At 39.5% G+C, this 15020-nt stretch overlaps 1 protein-coding gene across 1 annotated transcript in view; it reads left to right on the plus strand.

Annotated features, from left to right (window-relative positions):
• The window catches only part of STAM2 (signal transducing adaptor molecule 2), a 30304-nt gene extending 16789 nt beyond the window's left edge, over positions 1-13515 (plus strand). The window contains exons 7-14 of the mRNA XM_062578915.1: positions 546-732; positions 1920-2014; positions 2790-2872; positions 3053-3140; positions 3964-4018; positions 7593-7746; positions 9288-9457; positions 9692-13515. Coding sequence (XP_062434899.1) covers positions 546-732; positions 1920-2014; positions 2790-2872; positions 3053-3140; positions 3964-4018; positions 7593-7746; positions 9288-9457; positions 9692-9920 — 1061 coding nt within the window. The 3' untranslated portion in view covers positions 9921-13515. The remainder of the gene's footprint in view (positions 1-545; positions 733-1919; positions 2015-2789; positions 2873-3052; positions 3141-3963; positions 4019-7592; positions 7747-9287; positions 9458-9691) is intronic.
• Positions 13516-15020: the final 1505 nt, after the last annotated feature.

Consider the following 15020-nt stretch of genomic DNA (forward strand, 5'->3'; position numbering starts at 1 on the left):
GTAATGTCCTCAACCATGTAGCCATTAGCATTGTCTAGTGACTGCTCTTTCTTCAGAGAGCTTGGTTTGTTCCCTTCTGCACCCACATGTTTTATTTTAGCCTTCATCTTGATGCTTTAAAAATCAGAATATTTAAATGTTTTATTATTTCTCTTCTCCTTTGGATATAGTTATTATTCAGCTGTCAGTGAAGAATCTACCAGTATTTCTGATCACACTAGTGATGTTACTGACATTTTGGTAGCATGTGAGATGATTCAAGTTGTGGGCTGTACTGCAGAAAGCATTTTTTTCTGTAATATTTCATAACTTGCACATGATTGTCTTGCCTTTTAATACTGTTGCAAGGCAGAGCAAAGCTGTTGAAATGTGAAATATAGTTAATAATTTAGAGCAAAGATTTTAAAGTATTAGAGGAACAGGTGCAGACCACTGATGTTATAACTGTAAATGCATTTTTCACTTTCTGATTAGGAAAGCAAGCTGCCTTTGTATATAGGGATAAAATGTATAGACTTACTTTTTTTTTCCTCCCCTAATTGTAGCTATTGAATTGTCTTTGCAAGAGCAGAAACAGCAACAAATGGAAACTAAATCCTTGTACCCACCTGCAGAAATTCAGCAAAACAATCAGAACTCGAGGAAGGTGCGAGCTCTGTATGACTTTGAAGCTGTCGAGGACAATGAGCTCACCTTTAAAAGTGGAGAAATTATTTTTGTTTTGGATGACAGGTATAATATATTCAGATGAAGGTGCCTTTATTCCAGAACATATCTGTTGTTAGGTTAGGAACTTTCCTCTGCATTTTTCTCTATAAACATGTATATTGTTATTCTCTGGCCTTCCTCAAATCCATTTTAATATTTTCCACTGTTTTTTCTGTCCCCCAAACTGTTTTTCCCCCATGAAAAAGTTCTTAGGTTCCTGCAAAGCTAGTCCTGGCCTCCTTTCCCTGTTCTTGCATTCCCTCAGTGATTAGCCGTTCCTTTAAAACAGCGTTACCTCCAAGACTATCTGATGCTGCAAGAGCCTTTCTCTGCCTCTTCCCCCTGAGGTTCTCCTCAGCAGCAGCTGTCTTGCTCTAGCTGGTGAGGTCCAGAGAGAAGCAAACTGTGCTGTGATTCCAGAGCACAACCTCCTGGTTCAGCTTGGCTTGCTGCAGTGGTGGTGGTAAGACAGGGTCTGCCCAGCTGACCTGACTACCACTGTGTGCCCAGGCAACACTACAGTTCTTGACCTTGAGCTGTTTCTGGTGCAGTGTGATCCTCTCTGTATTACACTGGATATTTCATTCTGTGGTCTAGGTCCAGTTTCTTTGTTTTTAGGAGGCTTATCTGAGGCAAATGTTAATTGGTTAACATCTGTCACGAGAATTTGTATATGCCTTAAAATGCCATTTCTAGAAATTGTTAAATCTCTGGCCATCAAGTAGGAGTAACTCCATTTGTCAGGAGTAAAACTGAAGGAAAAAATACCTAAGATGATTACTGTTGCTGTTATCACCACTGCCCTGGTGACCATTACAAAGCAGAACTTCCTCCTTGCTAATGCTGTTCTCATTAGACTGTGATAGGTCAATTATATTTCTAATGTTAGACCACTTGCATACTTCTAAACTTTTAGATGAAGCTATCATGTAATCAATCTAAAAATTTTTAGAGATGAATACAGTTGAGTGCTTGCTCTTGAATGATTTTATGGGAATTCCCTGATAACTGAGCCAGACTCCTACTTTTGACTTTATTGCTAGCCTGCTAACCTCTACAGATGTTCTCCTTTGCCTTTGTTATTGGATACACAGGGAAACAATATAACAAATAGCCAGATAGAAAACCAGTTTTCTATCAAGAGCACAAAATAGATAGTTGACACTAAAAGTTAATGTTCAGAGTTTTGTAATGCAGCTTTATTTTCCTAGTGACACCAATTGGTGGAAAGGTGAAAATCATAGAGGAGTAGGACTGTTTCCATCCAATTTCGTGACTTCTGACTTAAGCGTGGAACCTGAGACAGGTGAGTTAGCTACTAAAAGCTAAGAGATTATTTTAGGAAGGTGGGCTTATAGTGGAACTGCTAATCAGCCCATCAGTAAAATGATTTCCTGAAGTCAGCCTAAGGAAAGATTTGAGAGAGAGAGAGATCCTGACATTATTAAAAATGAACAGACAAGCAAACGCCACTCCTGTAGCTGACTTGCACAATTTCTGTATTTTGATTCTAAGTTGTGACCTTTCTCCTGTTACAGAAACTCAGTTCAATTCACCATAGTTCTTCATGAGTAACATGCATTTGAATTCAGTAACTTACATTTTAAAACATCTGAAAAGAAGGTGGACTTTGACATCAGATATAGTATAGAATAACATTCATACACATCAGTGGCTTGTAAGAATCACATTCTTAGCTATATTCATGATCATGATTCTGAAATAAATCTTAACATTTAAGAGTTAGTTAAAATTAACCATTTATGTATTGAAGGTGTTCTTAGATGCTGGTAGGACTCCAAAAGTGTGTCTCTTACTGGACCTGGATTTGTGGTCAGACTAACAGACCAAAAGGAACAGTTTGTCAAAAGGTTTTCTAGGCAACTCCATCTTCCCTTCTCTGGCAGCTAGGACCTTGCTGCTTAAAGTGCTTGCTTACGTTTCTCTCTCATTTGAAGATTTGATACCAAGCAGTATTTAAGACTGTTTAGTTGAAATTGGTGCAAGTTTCAATAAAATAATGTGCATTTTCAGTTAGTGTAGTAACACAGTTGCAGAAAATAAAATATTTGTTCTTTCAGCAACCGTGGATAAAAACACTGTTACTGAGGATGCTACAGAAGAAATTAAGAAAGCAGAACCTGAACCAGTTTATATAGATGAGGTATGCAGTCATTTTCAGTCTATTAAAGTGTTGATATTTTACACCGGTGAAAACTTTCTTTTTTTGTACTCGATGATAAAATGGTAATTCCTTTATAGAGATAACTATTTATTTGAAAATTAAAACAGTCTTTGCCATGCTTCAGAAATAACTGTTCTTAATCTTCCCTTCATCTTTCAGGATAAGATGGATAAAACACTGCAGGTACTTCAGAGTATAGATCCTACAGATTTAAAACTTGATTCTCCAGATCTTCTAGACTCAGAAGGTACTCTGAGCACTTAGTATGCTAGTTCTTGTATTTCATTTCACAATTAGTTTTCTGTGGATTCAGTTGATAGTTTTTCTGCATTTATTTTAACCTTAGAGAAACCTGAGTCCGTTCTAATAGTGTACATTAGAATAGTTTATTTCATGGTGGGAATGTGATGCTGTATTTATAACTCTGAATTTTCTAATAGTTGCCAAGCCAACTCCATGTTTAGCCAAGTAATTTCCATAACTTCCGGCTAGTGTACTTTGTCTGATCTTTGCAAGATGTAGTCACCTGTCAACACTCTGGCTGAAATAAGCAATTTTAATTTTAAGTCAAATTTTCTCCAAAATATTGCTTGTTGGAAGTTCAATGTGCTTAAGAGCTGATTAATTTAAGGTATGTAAGAACAATTGAACGTACTTCAAAAACAGTGTTCCTAGAATGAAAAAATAAAGGAAGACCCTCAGTACAGGAGATCTAGATAGATTTCTGGAGAGTCTAGGTATTCCTATAAGAGGGATAAGTTGTAGACCTTGCAGTGTGCAAGCAAAAAATGCAAAACTCTCATCACTGGTCTTTTATTTGAGAGGGTAGAAGGAAAGAAGAGAGGATGACCAAAAAAAAAAAAAAAAAAAAAAAAGCAGAATAACGAGTGTATTTTCCTTTTTACTTGGTGTGGGAAAAGAATGGGGATCAACAGAAATGATTTTGATGGAACAGACATCATAATCCTGTGCACTCTCCAGTTTCATATGTACCTTATCTTAGTGTTGGATAAAATAGTTTTGTGCTGGATTAGATTTAATGAACTACCTGGATGCTTTTGTCTCAACAGATATTTGTCAACAGATGGGTCCAATGATAGATGAAAAACTAGAGGAGATAGATAGGTGAGCTTTAATCTTAATGGTCTTCTGCATGATTTACTAATAACTGGGCAATTACATTATTTTTTTTGTATTTTTTTCATCTCCCAAGCTAAAAAAAAAATGCAAAACAAACTCAACAATTCTACCTTTTTTTTTTTTTCTTTTAACATTATGTAGAATCATAGAATTGATAAGGTTGGAAGGGACCTCTGGAGATCATCTAGTCCAACCTCCCCACTCAGCAGGGTCACCTAGAGCATGGTGCAGGGTTGCATCCAGGCTGGCCTTGAGTATCTCCAGAGAAGGAGACTCCACAGCCTCTCTGGGCAACCTGTTCCAGGGCTCCGTCACCCTCACAGTGAAGAAATTCCCCCTCACGTTCAGGCAGAGCTTCCTGTGCTTCAATTTCTGCCCACTGCCTCTTGTCCTGTCATACGGGCCAACTGAAAAGAGTTTGGCCCTGTCCCCTTGACACCCTCCCTTCAGGTACTTGTACACATTGATAAGATCCCCCCTCAGGCTTCTCTTCCCCAGGCTGAAGAGGCCCAGCTCTCGCAGCCGTTCCTCAGAGGGCAGATGCTCCAGCCCTCTGATCATCTTCACAGTCCTATGCTGGACTCTCTCCAGTACCTTCATGTCTCTCTTGTCCTGGGGAGCCCAGAACTGGACACAGTACTCAAGATGAGGCCTCCCCAGGGCTGAGTAGAGGGGCAGGATCACCTCCCTTAACCTGCTGGCAACAGTCTTCCCAATGCACCCCAGGATACCATTGGCCTTCCTGGCCACAAGGGCACATTGCTGGCTCATGGTCAACTTGTTGTCCACCACACTCCCAGGTCTTTCTCTGCAGAGCTGCCCTCCAGCAGGTCAGCCCCCAGCTTGTCCCGGTGCCTAGGGTTATTTCTCCCTAGGTGCAGGACTCTGCACTTGCCCTTGTTGAACCTCAGGAGGTTTCTCTCTGCCCAGCTCTCCAGCCTGTCCAGGTCTCTCTGAATGGCAGCACAGCCCTCAGCTGTGTCAGCTGCTCCTCCCAGCTTGGCATCATCAGCAGACTTGCTGAGGAGGCACTCCATCCCCTCATCCAGGTCACTGATGAAGAAGTTGAACAGGATGGGACCCAATACTGAGCCCTGGGGGACGCCACTAGCCACAGGCCTCCAACTGGACTCCATACCACTGGTGATGACCCTCTGAGCTCTGCCTTTCAGCCAGTTCTCAATCCACCTCACTGTCCACTCGTCTAACCCACGCTTCCTGAGCTTCTCTAGGAGGGTTTTATGGGAGACAGTGTCAAAAGCCTTGCTGAAGTCAAGGTCCACAACGTCCACTGCTCTGCCCTCACCTACCCAGCCAGTCATTTCATCATAGAAGGCTATCAGGTTGGTTAAGCGTGATTTCCCCTTGGTGAATCCATGCTGGCTACTCTCGATCACCTTCTCCTCCTCCACGTGTCTGGAGATGACATCCAGGAGGAGCTGTTCCATCACCTTTCCAGGGATGGAGGTGAGGCTGACCAGCCTGGGTCCTCCTTCTTGCCCTTCTTGAAGACTGCAGTGATACTGGCTTTCTTCCAGTCCTCGGACACCTCTCCAGTTCTCCGGGACCTTTCAAAGATGATGGAGAGCGGCCTGGCAACAACATCCGCCAGCTCCTTCAGTACCCATGGGTGCATCCCATCGGGGCCCGTGGATTTGTGGATGTCAGGCCTGCCCAAAGGTCTCTAATCCTATCCTCCTCCACCAAAGGAAAGTCTTCCCTTCTCCGGACTTTCTCCCTCACGTCCAGGCTCTGGGATTCCTGAGGGCTGCCCTTAGCAGTGGGGACTGAAGCAAAGGCGGCATTCAGGAATTCTGCCTTCTCTGTGTCCCTTGGCACCAGGGTCCCCGCCCCATTCAGTAGTGGGCCCACGTTTTCCCGAGTCCTCCTCTTGCTGCTGATGTATCTGAAGAAGCCCTTCCTGTTGTCCTTGACATCCCTTGCCAGACTCAATTCTAGCTGGGCCTTAGCCTTCCTCGCAGCATCTCTACATACCCTGACTGCATTCCTATAGTTCTCCCAAGTAGCCCGTCCCCTCTTCCACAGTCTGTGTGCTTTCTTCTTCCGTCTGAGTTTGGCCAGGAGCTCCTTGCTCACCCATGCAGGTCTTCTGCCCCTTTTGCTGCACTTCTTACTCATAGGGATGCACCACTCTTGAGCTTGGAGGAAGTGACGCTTGAATACTAGCCAGCTCTCCTGGACCCCCCTTCCTTCTAGGGCCTTAACCCATGAGACTCCACCAAGCAGGTCTCTGAAGAGCCCAAAGTCCCCTCTCCTGAAGTCCAGGGTTGTAATCCAGCTTGTTGCCTTACTACTTTCCTGCAGGATCCTGAACTCCTCCATCTCATGGTCACTGCAGCCAAGGCTGCCCCCAACCTTCACATCTCTAACCAGTCTCTCTCTGTTGGTAGGGACAAAGTCCAGCAGGACACCCTTTGTTGTAGGCTCCTCCAACACTTGTGACAAGAAGTTTTTGTCGATGCACTGCAGGAGCCTCCTGGACTGTTTGTGCCTTGCTGTGTTGTCCTTCCAGCAGATGTCAGGGTGGTTGAAGTTCCCCATTGAGAACCAGGGCCTGTGATCATGAGGCTACTTCTAGCTCTCTGTAAAGGCCTCATTGACTTCCTCTTGCTGGTCAGGTGGCCTGTTGTAGACACCCACAGCAGGGTTCCCAGTGTTAGTTTACCCTTTGATCTTTACCCGTAAGCTCTCAACTGCCTCCTCCTCCTCCACCGTTAGGCAGAGCTCGATGCATTCTAGTTGCTCTCTCACATAAAGAGCAACACCACCACCTCGCCTTCCTGGCCTGTCTCTCCTAAAAAGCATGTATCCATCCATGGCAGCATTCCAGTCTTGTGAGCTATCCCACCGTGTCTCTGTGACTGCAGTGAGATCATGGCCCTGCGACCGCACACAGATCTCCAGCTCCTCCAGTTTGTTCCCCATGTGGTGTGCATTGGTGTACAGGCATTTCGGAGAGGTGGTCATGCGTGCACATGCACAAGTTCCAGTGTGTATATTAAGATTTGGTTGCTGCTTTCAAATTTTTATTGCATAATTATGCAAGGTTTTTGTTAGTGCTTTTTGACTGTAGCCTTTTGAAAGCTGTCCAGAATTTAGTATTTCTTAGGATTTTCAGTCTACTGCTGACTGTCCTCAGTAACAGGAAAAGCTATTCAGCTTTATCTCCACTTCCCTCCAGGCTGTCAGGGATATTTGATGATAAAAATATCAGAAGGTAACTGACACTTTTACCACACCTGTGGAGTTGCTTTTTTTTTATTATTATTTAATATTTTATTATAGCTAGGGAAGAACAATTGCTCACCATTCTGACTCTCCTCCAGTCCCATTGATATGAGGAAACAGAATAGATTCTGGATTTTTTTGGATATAAATGCATAAAAATTAGTCATCCACCTCTTTTTTTTTCCTTGCATACTCAAAACAGTTTAAGGAACTACTCTTATTTTTTATTGTTCTTGGAAGTAACATTAAGCTATTAAAGAATTATTGTTTGCAAATAAATTAATGTTTGCATATATTTGTTTTGAAACAGAAAACATTCAGAATTATCTGAATTGAATGTGAAAGTTCTAGAAGCGTTGGAGCTCTATAACAAACTGATGAATGAAACGCCAATGTATTCAGCCTACTCAAAACTCCACCATCCTGCACAATATCCACCTACGTCTGCTGGTGTTTCAGTGCAGGTCAGTAGCCATTTCCGGAAATAGAGACATTCCAAATATAGTGTTCTATTTAAAAAGATGACAGCAAAAATGAAGTGTAGGCTTTCTTGCTAGCCTACGAACAATCTGACATCGCCTTGGGACTTTTTATAGCCTTTAGAATAAAATACCATTTATGCTGTAGACCAAAGTACTTTCGTTTGCAGTTACATTCTTGTATAATAAACCATAATTGTTAATTTTTGATGTATATTTAATATAAAGATATTGTAGTGAAAATTCTAAAAATTTCCTTCTGCGATTAACTTTTAAGTTAGAATTGTGTGTTTCAGAAGCTTGATGAATATGCTTGCTGTGAGTCATGTTCTCAGTCTTAAAGCAAAATGTTACTTTATTATCTAATAGTAGGGATGTGACAGAACTTTAATATTAGTGCATTAATCATGGGTGCAGTGCATTTTTCTAAATATAGAAACCCTACTCTGGTTTTAGCTCTTTTTTTCCTTAAGTATGTTGTATTAGTGGGTGTAGGAGCTCAAAACTGATTTACAGTAGCTCTAATAGGTCATATTGGTATTTTAAGAAAACAAAACTGGAAGAGAAGGGATTTTAAGGACCCGTTTTAGAGAAAATGTAGAATTGAGTGTTTTACATGAGTTTTACCTTAATGTTAATTGTTCAGTGAGAAAAAAAATAGTTACCATAGTAACAGCTAGATCCAAAAATGTCAGTTAGTAGTAGTTCCGTGCCTTAACTTCTGGTACTAATGAGAATTTCATTATATTTGGGAGGTAAAAATGTAATTTAAACCAAAAGAGACCTAGAGTTTACTATTTCTCCCAAGATACATGCTTCCAGCTGTGACAGCTACATGATGCTAACTATGCTGAGCCTTAGCATGGTTATTTGGTATGAAGTTGCATTTTTCTTCTATATCCATATACCATCCTAAGTCACAAAATAATGAGCAGTATGGTTGCATTTGACTTCTGTAATCATGTTTTACCAGCTTATCCTATCTTTAGTGGAAAAGGACTTGGGGAAAAAATATTATCCTTATCCAGAAATGCTGGAGTCTTAGAATGTTCTTATGTTCTGGTTTTCAAAATGTTATTCAATTACAAATCTCTGAGGATGTACATCTTCCCACTCAACTGTCTTGTGTTTGTGCGTTGAAATATGTGAGGACTGAATTTTTAAAAACAAGGCAAATGAGAGAAAAAGAAATAAGGTTTCCAGGAGGATCAAAGATTTTGTTTGTTCTTACACAATACAAAAAGTTGTTCTTTCAGTTATTAAGCACAGACATTATAAGCAGTGCATTTCTGAAAAAGACAACCTGCTGATAGACTAATGGATGTCTATTTAAAACTCATAGAGGTGTTATGAGGTGTTGTGTATTTTGGTTTTAGAAGTTTATTTGAAAAAAAATGAATTCATGATAGCCTCAGACTCAAGCCTTTGATTGCTGACTTATTTGTGCTATGTATTTGTGTCTTATGCCATGCTTTCTGTTATTTAATTAAAAATAAAAGGTATATGATGTTTCTTATTACTTACAGTCATATCCTGTACAGCCACCTAGTGGAAACTACATGATACAAGGTGTTCACCAAGTCACTATTTCCCAGGGTTATAGCCTGGGACCTGATCAGATGGGGCAGTTGAGGTCTCTGCCTCAAAGTATAAGTTCTTCTGGAGCAACTCAGCCTGCTCAAGCTGCATATTTAAGGTATCACTTCAGCAAACTCTGAATTGCTTTTCTTCCTGCTTGTAATTAATATTTTGTCACGTTGCCCAGAGTTGGAGTGTCCTTGGGATATTTAGAACAATATTTAATACATTGTTTTATCATTTTGAGAATGTACAGACACCTTTGGACTAAGTAAAAATATTATTTGTAAATCTGTTTCTCGGATAAATAGACACAGACTCGTCAGAGTTGATTTGTTTTGCTTTGTTACAGTCCAGGACCAGATTCTGTGTTAAGCCAGACTTACGTGAACCAGAACCCTGGCCTTCAGGCAGCTGCCAGCACAGCTGCTTACCCCCAGCAGATGGGAATGTCCGTGGATATGGCGGCTTACCAGAACAGTACGTCGAGTTTGCCTCAAGGACCAGCTTATCCTGTGGCAGTTCCTGCTCATTCCATTCTACAGCAGCAAGCAAATTACCCTCAACAGCCCCTTCTTTAAAAGCAAAGCAAACCAAGCTCTTATTTCTAAAATAATGCATAAAGGTTGCTGAATGTAATGATTTTTATGAATACCTGTTACTGATATCAAAATACGTTTTCCTTTTAAATAACTCAGTCCATTAAGGTGATGCAGAGTAAAAAAATATACATCAGATTTGATTGTTAAGCATTTGCTTAAAGACAGCTTGAATTAGATTAGCTAATGGTTTAAAATAATTTCAGATGACTTCGAGCCCTTATTTTAGTGGTATCTGTCAACTAACACACAGTTTCATGAAGCACGACCTGTAAATCTAAATTTAAGTAAAAGATTGTCCAAAACAAGGATGATTTCCCCTTAAATATGTTTCTGGAAACTTGAGGATGCTTAATTGTCATTATCCATTGCTCTAGTTAAGCATTGCTTCCTCTCATATCTCACTATAATCTTACTGTTCCCAGTGCATTAGAGAATCTCTGCTGGTTCAGACACCTTCCTTCTCTCTCCTCCTGTAGTGAGCTTTACAATATGGCATGTGCTGTGTAACTGGAACAACTCCATGAGCAAGCAGAGCTTGCAGCAAGAGAGCTGGAAGAGAAAATTATTTGATATTGTGACAGTGAGGACCATATACCTACAGAAATACAAAAAATTGTTTTTACATTGCTGCCTCTTAAATTTTGGGGGAAACTATAGATAACTCCTGTTGTGTTTCTCTTGAAAGAAACAGGAGAGCTCTAGCTCAAAGCCGCCCTGTTCCTTGGCTGGCAGAGGTGGGATTGCAAGCACAAGTTTCTTTTGCAAGAACAGGCAAGGGATGATCCCAGCTGACTCTGTGGATGCAAGGTGCTGAGCCAGAAGCTTGTACAGAACCCCTTTTCCTTTATTGATGTAGTTAGAAGGAAAGGAGTATTCTAGTTCCTTGTGGTAAAGGAGGGGCTCAAGAATGTTTGAAACTTAAGACTGTGAGAATCTGCCTTGTTCCCTTTCAAATGGGGGGCAAAGTGGAGCCGAAGTCACATTTAGGGGACCAGGGAATTCTTGCCTCTTTTTGGATTTCCTTTCTCTGCCACCACTTACATGGCTGAATACTGATTACAGTCCGAGGAAAAACTCTCAAACCATTTGAAAAAGGTGTCTTTAACCTGCAGGATGAATAGACAGAGCAAGTGCTTTACCAGAGGGACTCTGTTCCTCATTTAATATAGGGAATGGTTGCATATTTAAAATGGCAGACATGCCTTTAAAAAGGGAATTGCCTTTGAACTGAAACTGTAGCATTTGGTGGATAAGAAATCTAAGTCTTTCTTCCCTGATGCACTTTTAAATAGGTGTGTGTTTGTGGAGGGGCTTGACTGTTTTGTTTGTATTTGTGGGTTTTTGGTGGTTTTCTGGGGGGTGGGAGGGGAGAGGAGTAGATGAACTGAAGTCTCTTTCAGGAATAGGGGATTTCTTAGTCTTTCAATTTCTGGAAAAATCACTTTAATTCTCCTCTAATTTACCTACTCAATTTAGCATAGTCATATTTATACCTATTTTAACTATGTTATAATGAATAATAATCTTTAGATTGGGAAATTAATGGGAGAAAAATCACTGATTTAAAATCTTGATTAAATACAGGAAACACCAGAATTCTCTAAATGAGTGTGTGGTGTATAATTTTTCTAACAAATGAGAACAATTGTATTGTAGGCTGAGTAATAACAATTACCCTTCACTCAGTACCACCTCAATTTCTTAACTTTTTATTAGATTACTTAGTATCATGACCTTATTCATTTGCAGCTCTGTGCTTATGCAATAAGGTACCTGCTCTTTGAATCATTTTGTATTTAAATTTGTGCAATTGGAAGGAAGCCTTTGTCTTTCCTTTTGACATGTCTTTGTCTTTATCCTTCCCCCGAAGTAGCTTAGTATAAATAACACATGTTGCAATACTGAAGTGTTTTGATAACTTATTTCTTGTGTTCTTTAAGAAGAAGAATTAATTTCAATGCTGCTGTTCAAAATTCTTATTGTTTGGAATTTTTTTTTTGTAAGAGTTTACTTGGTTCCAAATTGATATGTAATCACACTAAATCTTGCTATCATTTATGGAGAGTATCCATGTTTATTTAGTAAAGGAGATAAAGGCAGGTATTTTTATTGGATTCAAAGATTTGATCCAATAGAAATATTGAACAGTACCTTAAATTGAGATAGCTAGGCTGATGTGATTTGATTACATTTAGTTAAGTATTTTATGAAATATAAATAATGTATATACTCATTTGTCTGAGATTTTCTACACAGCTACATATAAGCATATTGTTAAAGCCTAAAATTTTATAAAAGCAGGATTTGCCATTCTGTCATCTCTTATATTCTTTATTCTGTGATATGCAACTTGTAGATAGTGTAAAATAATTTAATTATTATTAAAATTGTGTATTTAGAAGGTTTTGGTGTTAATAGAATCTGTTTTTTTTTCTCTTCATACTTCTATACATTATCATATTTATTTTTAAGGCCTGATTGTAATTGAACATGCTGCCAAAGGATTTATCTAACTTCAGATTTCTACATTAGGTTTATACCTACTGTTTTATATCAGGAATCAATGGTAGATAACTTCTGCTTTTTCATATAAACTCTTATTGTTTAACATAGAAATTTGTGCAACTTTATAATGAGAATTTTATTGTAATATATTTGTTTCATGGATGTTGAAAATATCAATACTAGATACATTTTCTTCTAGTATGAGTTTGCAACCTATTATGTCTAAGTTATAGTCAATTGAAAGCAACAACTTAATTTGTCTTCAATATCACCATGCAAAGATGTGTTTTGGGAAATCTTAATATTTCATATACCGTTGATGTGACATGCAGTCTATTTAATTTGTTATAGAAATTACAATATTAAAAAGGGGTTCTGTAACAGGTAAACCTTAAAGTTACATGTTCATTTTACTTTAGCTTTTCTTCATAAATGTTGACTTGTGGAATAGTGTATTCCTTTTGAAGGCTGTCCTTTAGAAAGCAGAGCTGGGGGGCATGACTGCAGCTGCAATCTCTTACAGTCATTATTTTCTGATAGGAAGTTTCTTTTTTCTTGTTTTTATCTATGCATCTTTTATAAGAAATAATAGGCACTACTCTTGCTTAAACCGACCACTGTGATGATCTGTTGAATTAAGTAAGTTTTTAGAATTTGTTGCTCTTACCATTTAAATTTTACAAGAAGCTAACTAAAACTGTTTTGAATTGGAAAAGATCAAAAGTAAAGGTAAGAGAAATGGGGCAAGTTCTGAGCACTCTTCAATTTTCCTAGCTCTGTTAGCTCCACTGGAATTGTGATATCTGCCAGTTGACTAGCTAGTGATGTAGCCCACAAAGTACACTATGTCTGAACTTTAAATTCGGATTAATGTTCCACTTCTATTTTGTCTGGGGTTTGTGTTGAATATGTATTGGTTAACAGATGTATTGCTGTTCTTACAGAAAATCATCGTAAAGAGTTTGCAGCCTTAATAAGGGATCTGTTTTACTTGGAATATCCATTTGGCCTCTTGTCTGCAATGTGTGTGCATTGCCTTGTGTGAATAAAACAAATTTGTTTAACAACACAGTTGAAGCGTTTTCTGTTCATTGCATAGTTAAATGCTTGCTAGAAAGAAGAGGCAGAAGCGACATGAGCCACAACTTGCAGTGTGGTGCGTTGATGTTGCTGCAGCAGCCTTCTCCGTGCTGTGGCAGGCTGCTTCCCCTTTGCCAGCCCGTGCTGCGCCCTCGGGCTCGCTCTCCTGGATCGACCGACACCAGCTGCCAGCCCAGTCATTTCCAGTCAGTGCTCTGGAAGAAACTCGTTATTTCACAGCTGTGTTCCCCCCCCACAGTGAGCTGTTCTAATTGGGGACCAGTGCTCTATTACCTGTAATTGTCATAAGCTAGGCTGATTATGTTAGAGAGACAATACTGATGCGTACTTAGCTGTTCACTGGGAAAAAGTGATCTTAAATACCAGCGATACTACACTTCACAAATTATGTGTTTAATAGAAAACACACTGTTCTCAAAATTTGATTGTATTGTACATCCTAAGAACCAAGATTGGCTTTCAAGGAGACTCTAAACAGTCTATCCAAAAAGATATCTCTAGCCCACACAAAATAAGAATAAATCCTTGTGCTTTAAAGAAATCCTCTGCTAATGCTGTGCATTGACTCCAAAACAATGTATGCAAGGAACTTAATGTACCTGTTAACTTATGTTAGTTTTTTATTTAGATATAAATCATTGCATTTCACCACTTATTTACAGCATCCTTTTGAGTTAGGGACCCCCACAGGTTCATTTCAGGTCACACTACACTGCAAATCTACATCTTACCAAAGCAAAACATTTACTAAGTTATTGGCTAAAGTAATACTTAAATCTTACTTTTCTTTTCAAATCTAGACATTGCTGTGTCTTGCTAAAGTGAGAAGAGGATGTGCTTAATTTTCTGGACAGTATCTTAATCTGGGAAGCCAGCTATGTACTCAGTCATATTAAGATTAATGTTTAAAGAAAAGTATCCTTCCCAGTACCAGTTTAATGATTAAATGGAATTTAAAAATAATCTAATTTAGACTACAGCATTCATGACCCACATTCATCTTGGATAAAGAAACCAGGCTGTCTAATTTCATCCAAGGAATTAAAAAAAAAAATCTACAGTTTGTGTCTGGAGTGGGAGAGAAAGACGTGTGCTCACCGCGGGCTATGGCTTTTGTCGGAGGGGCGTATGCGCCGTACGAAGGTAGTGGAGATCACCCTCCAGAGCCTGATTTGGTCCTGTTACTCAGATACTTGCCTTGACACTGCCTTGATTTCACATACCAGTTACCTCAGTGCACTAACCCTTGCTGAAAACTTTCACAGGCTGCAGCAAGTGCCTGGAAAGGAATAACCTATAAATGCAAGTGAAGTTGCTACCACATGCTTTAGAGAAATGGTAGTGTTTTGATACTTCTATAAGCTTTCCTTGTGCATCCATTTCCTCGTTAGCTGAAAAAACAAGTATTTTTTCAGAGGGGCTGCTGCTGTTCAAAGCTTTCTGGTTTAAGAGTGAGATCAGCTCATTTCAGTA

The sequence above is a fragment of the Rhea pennata genome, chromosome 6, assembly GCF_028389875.1.
Source record: "Rhea pennata isolate bPtePen1 chromosome 6, bPtePen1.pri, whole genome shotgun sequence".
NCBI classification, from domain to species: Eukaryota; Metazoa; Chordata; class Aves; order Rheiformes; family Rheidae; genus Rhea; species Rhea pennata.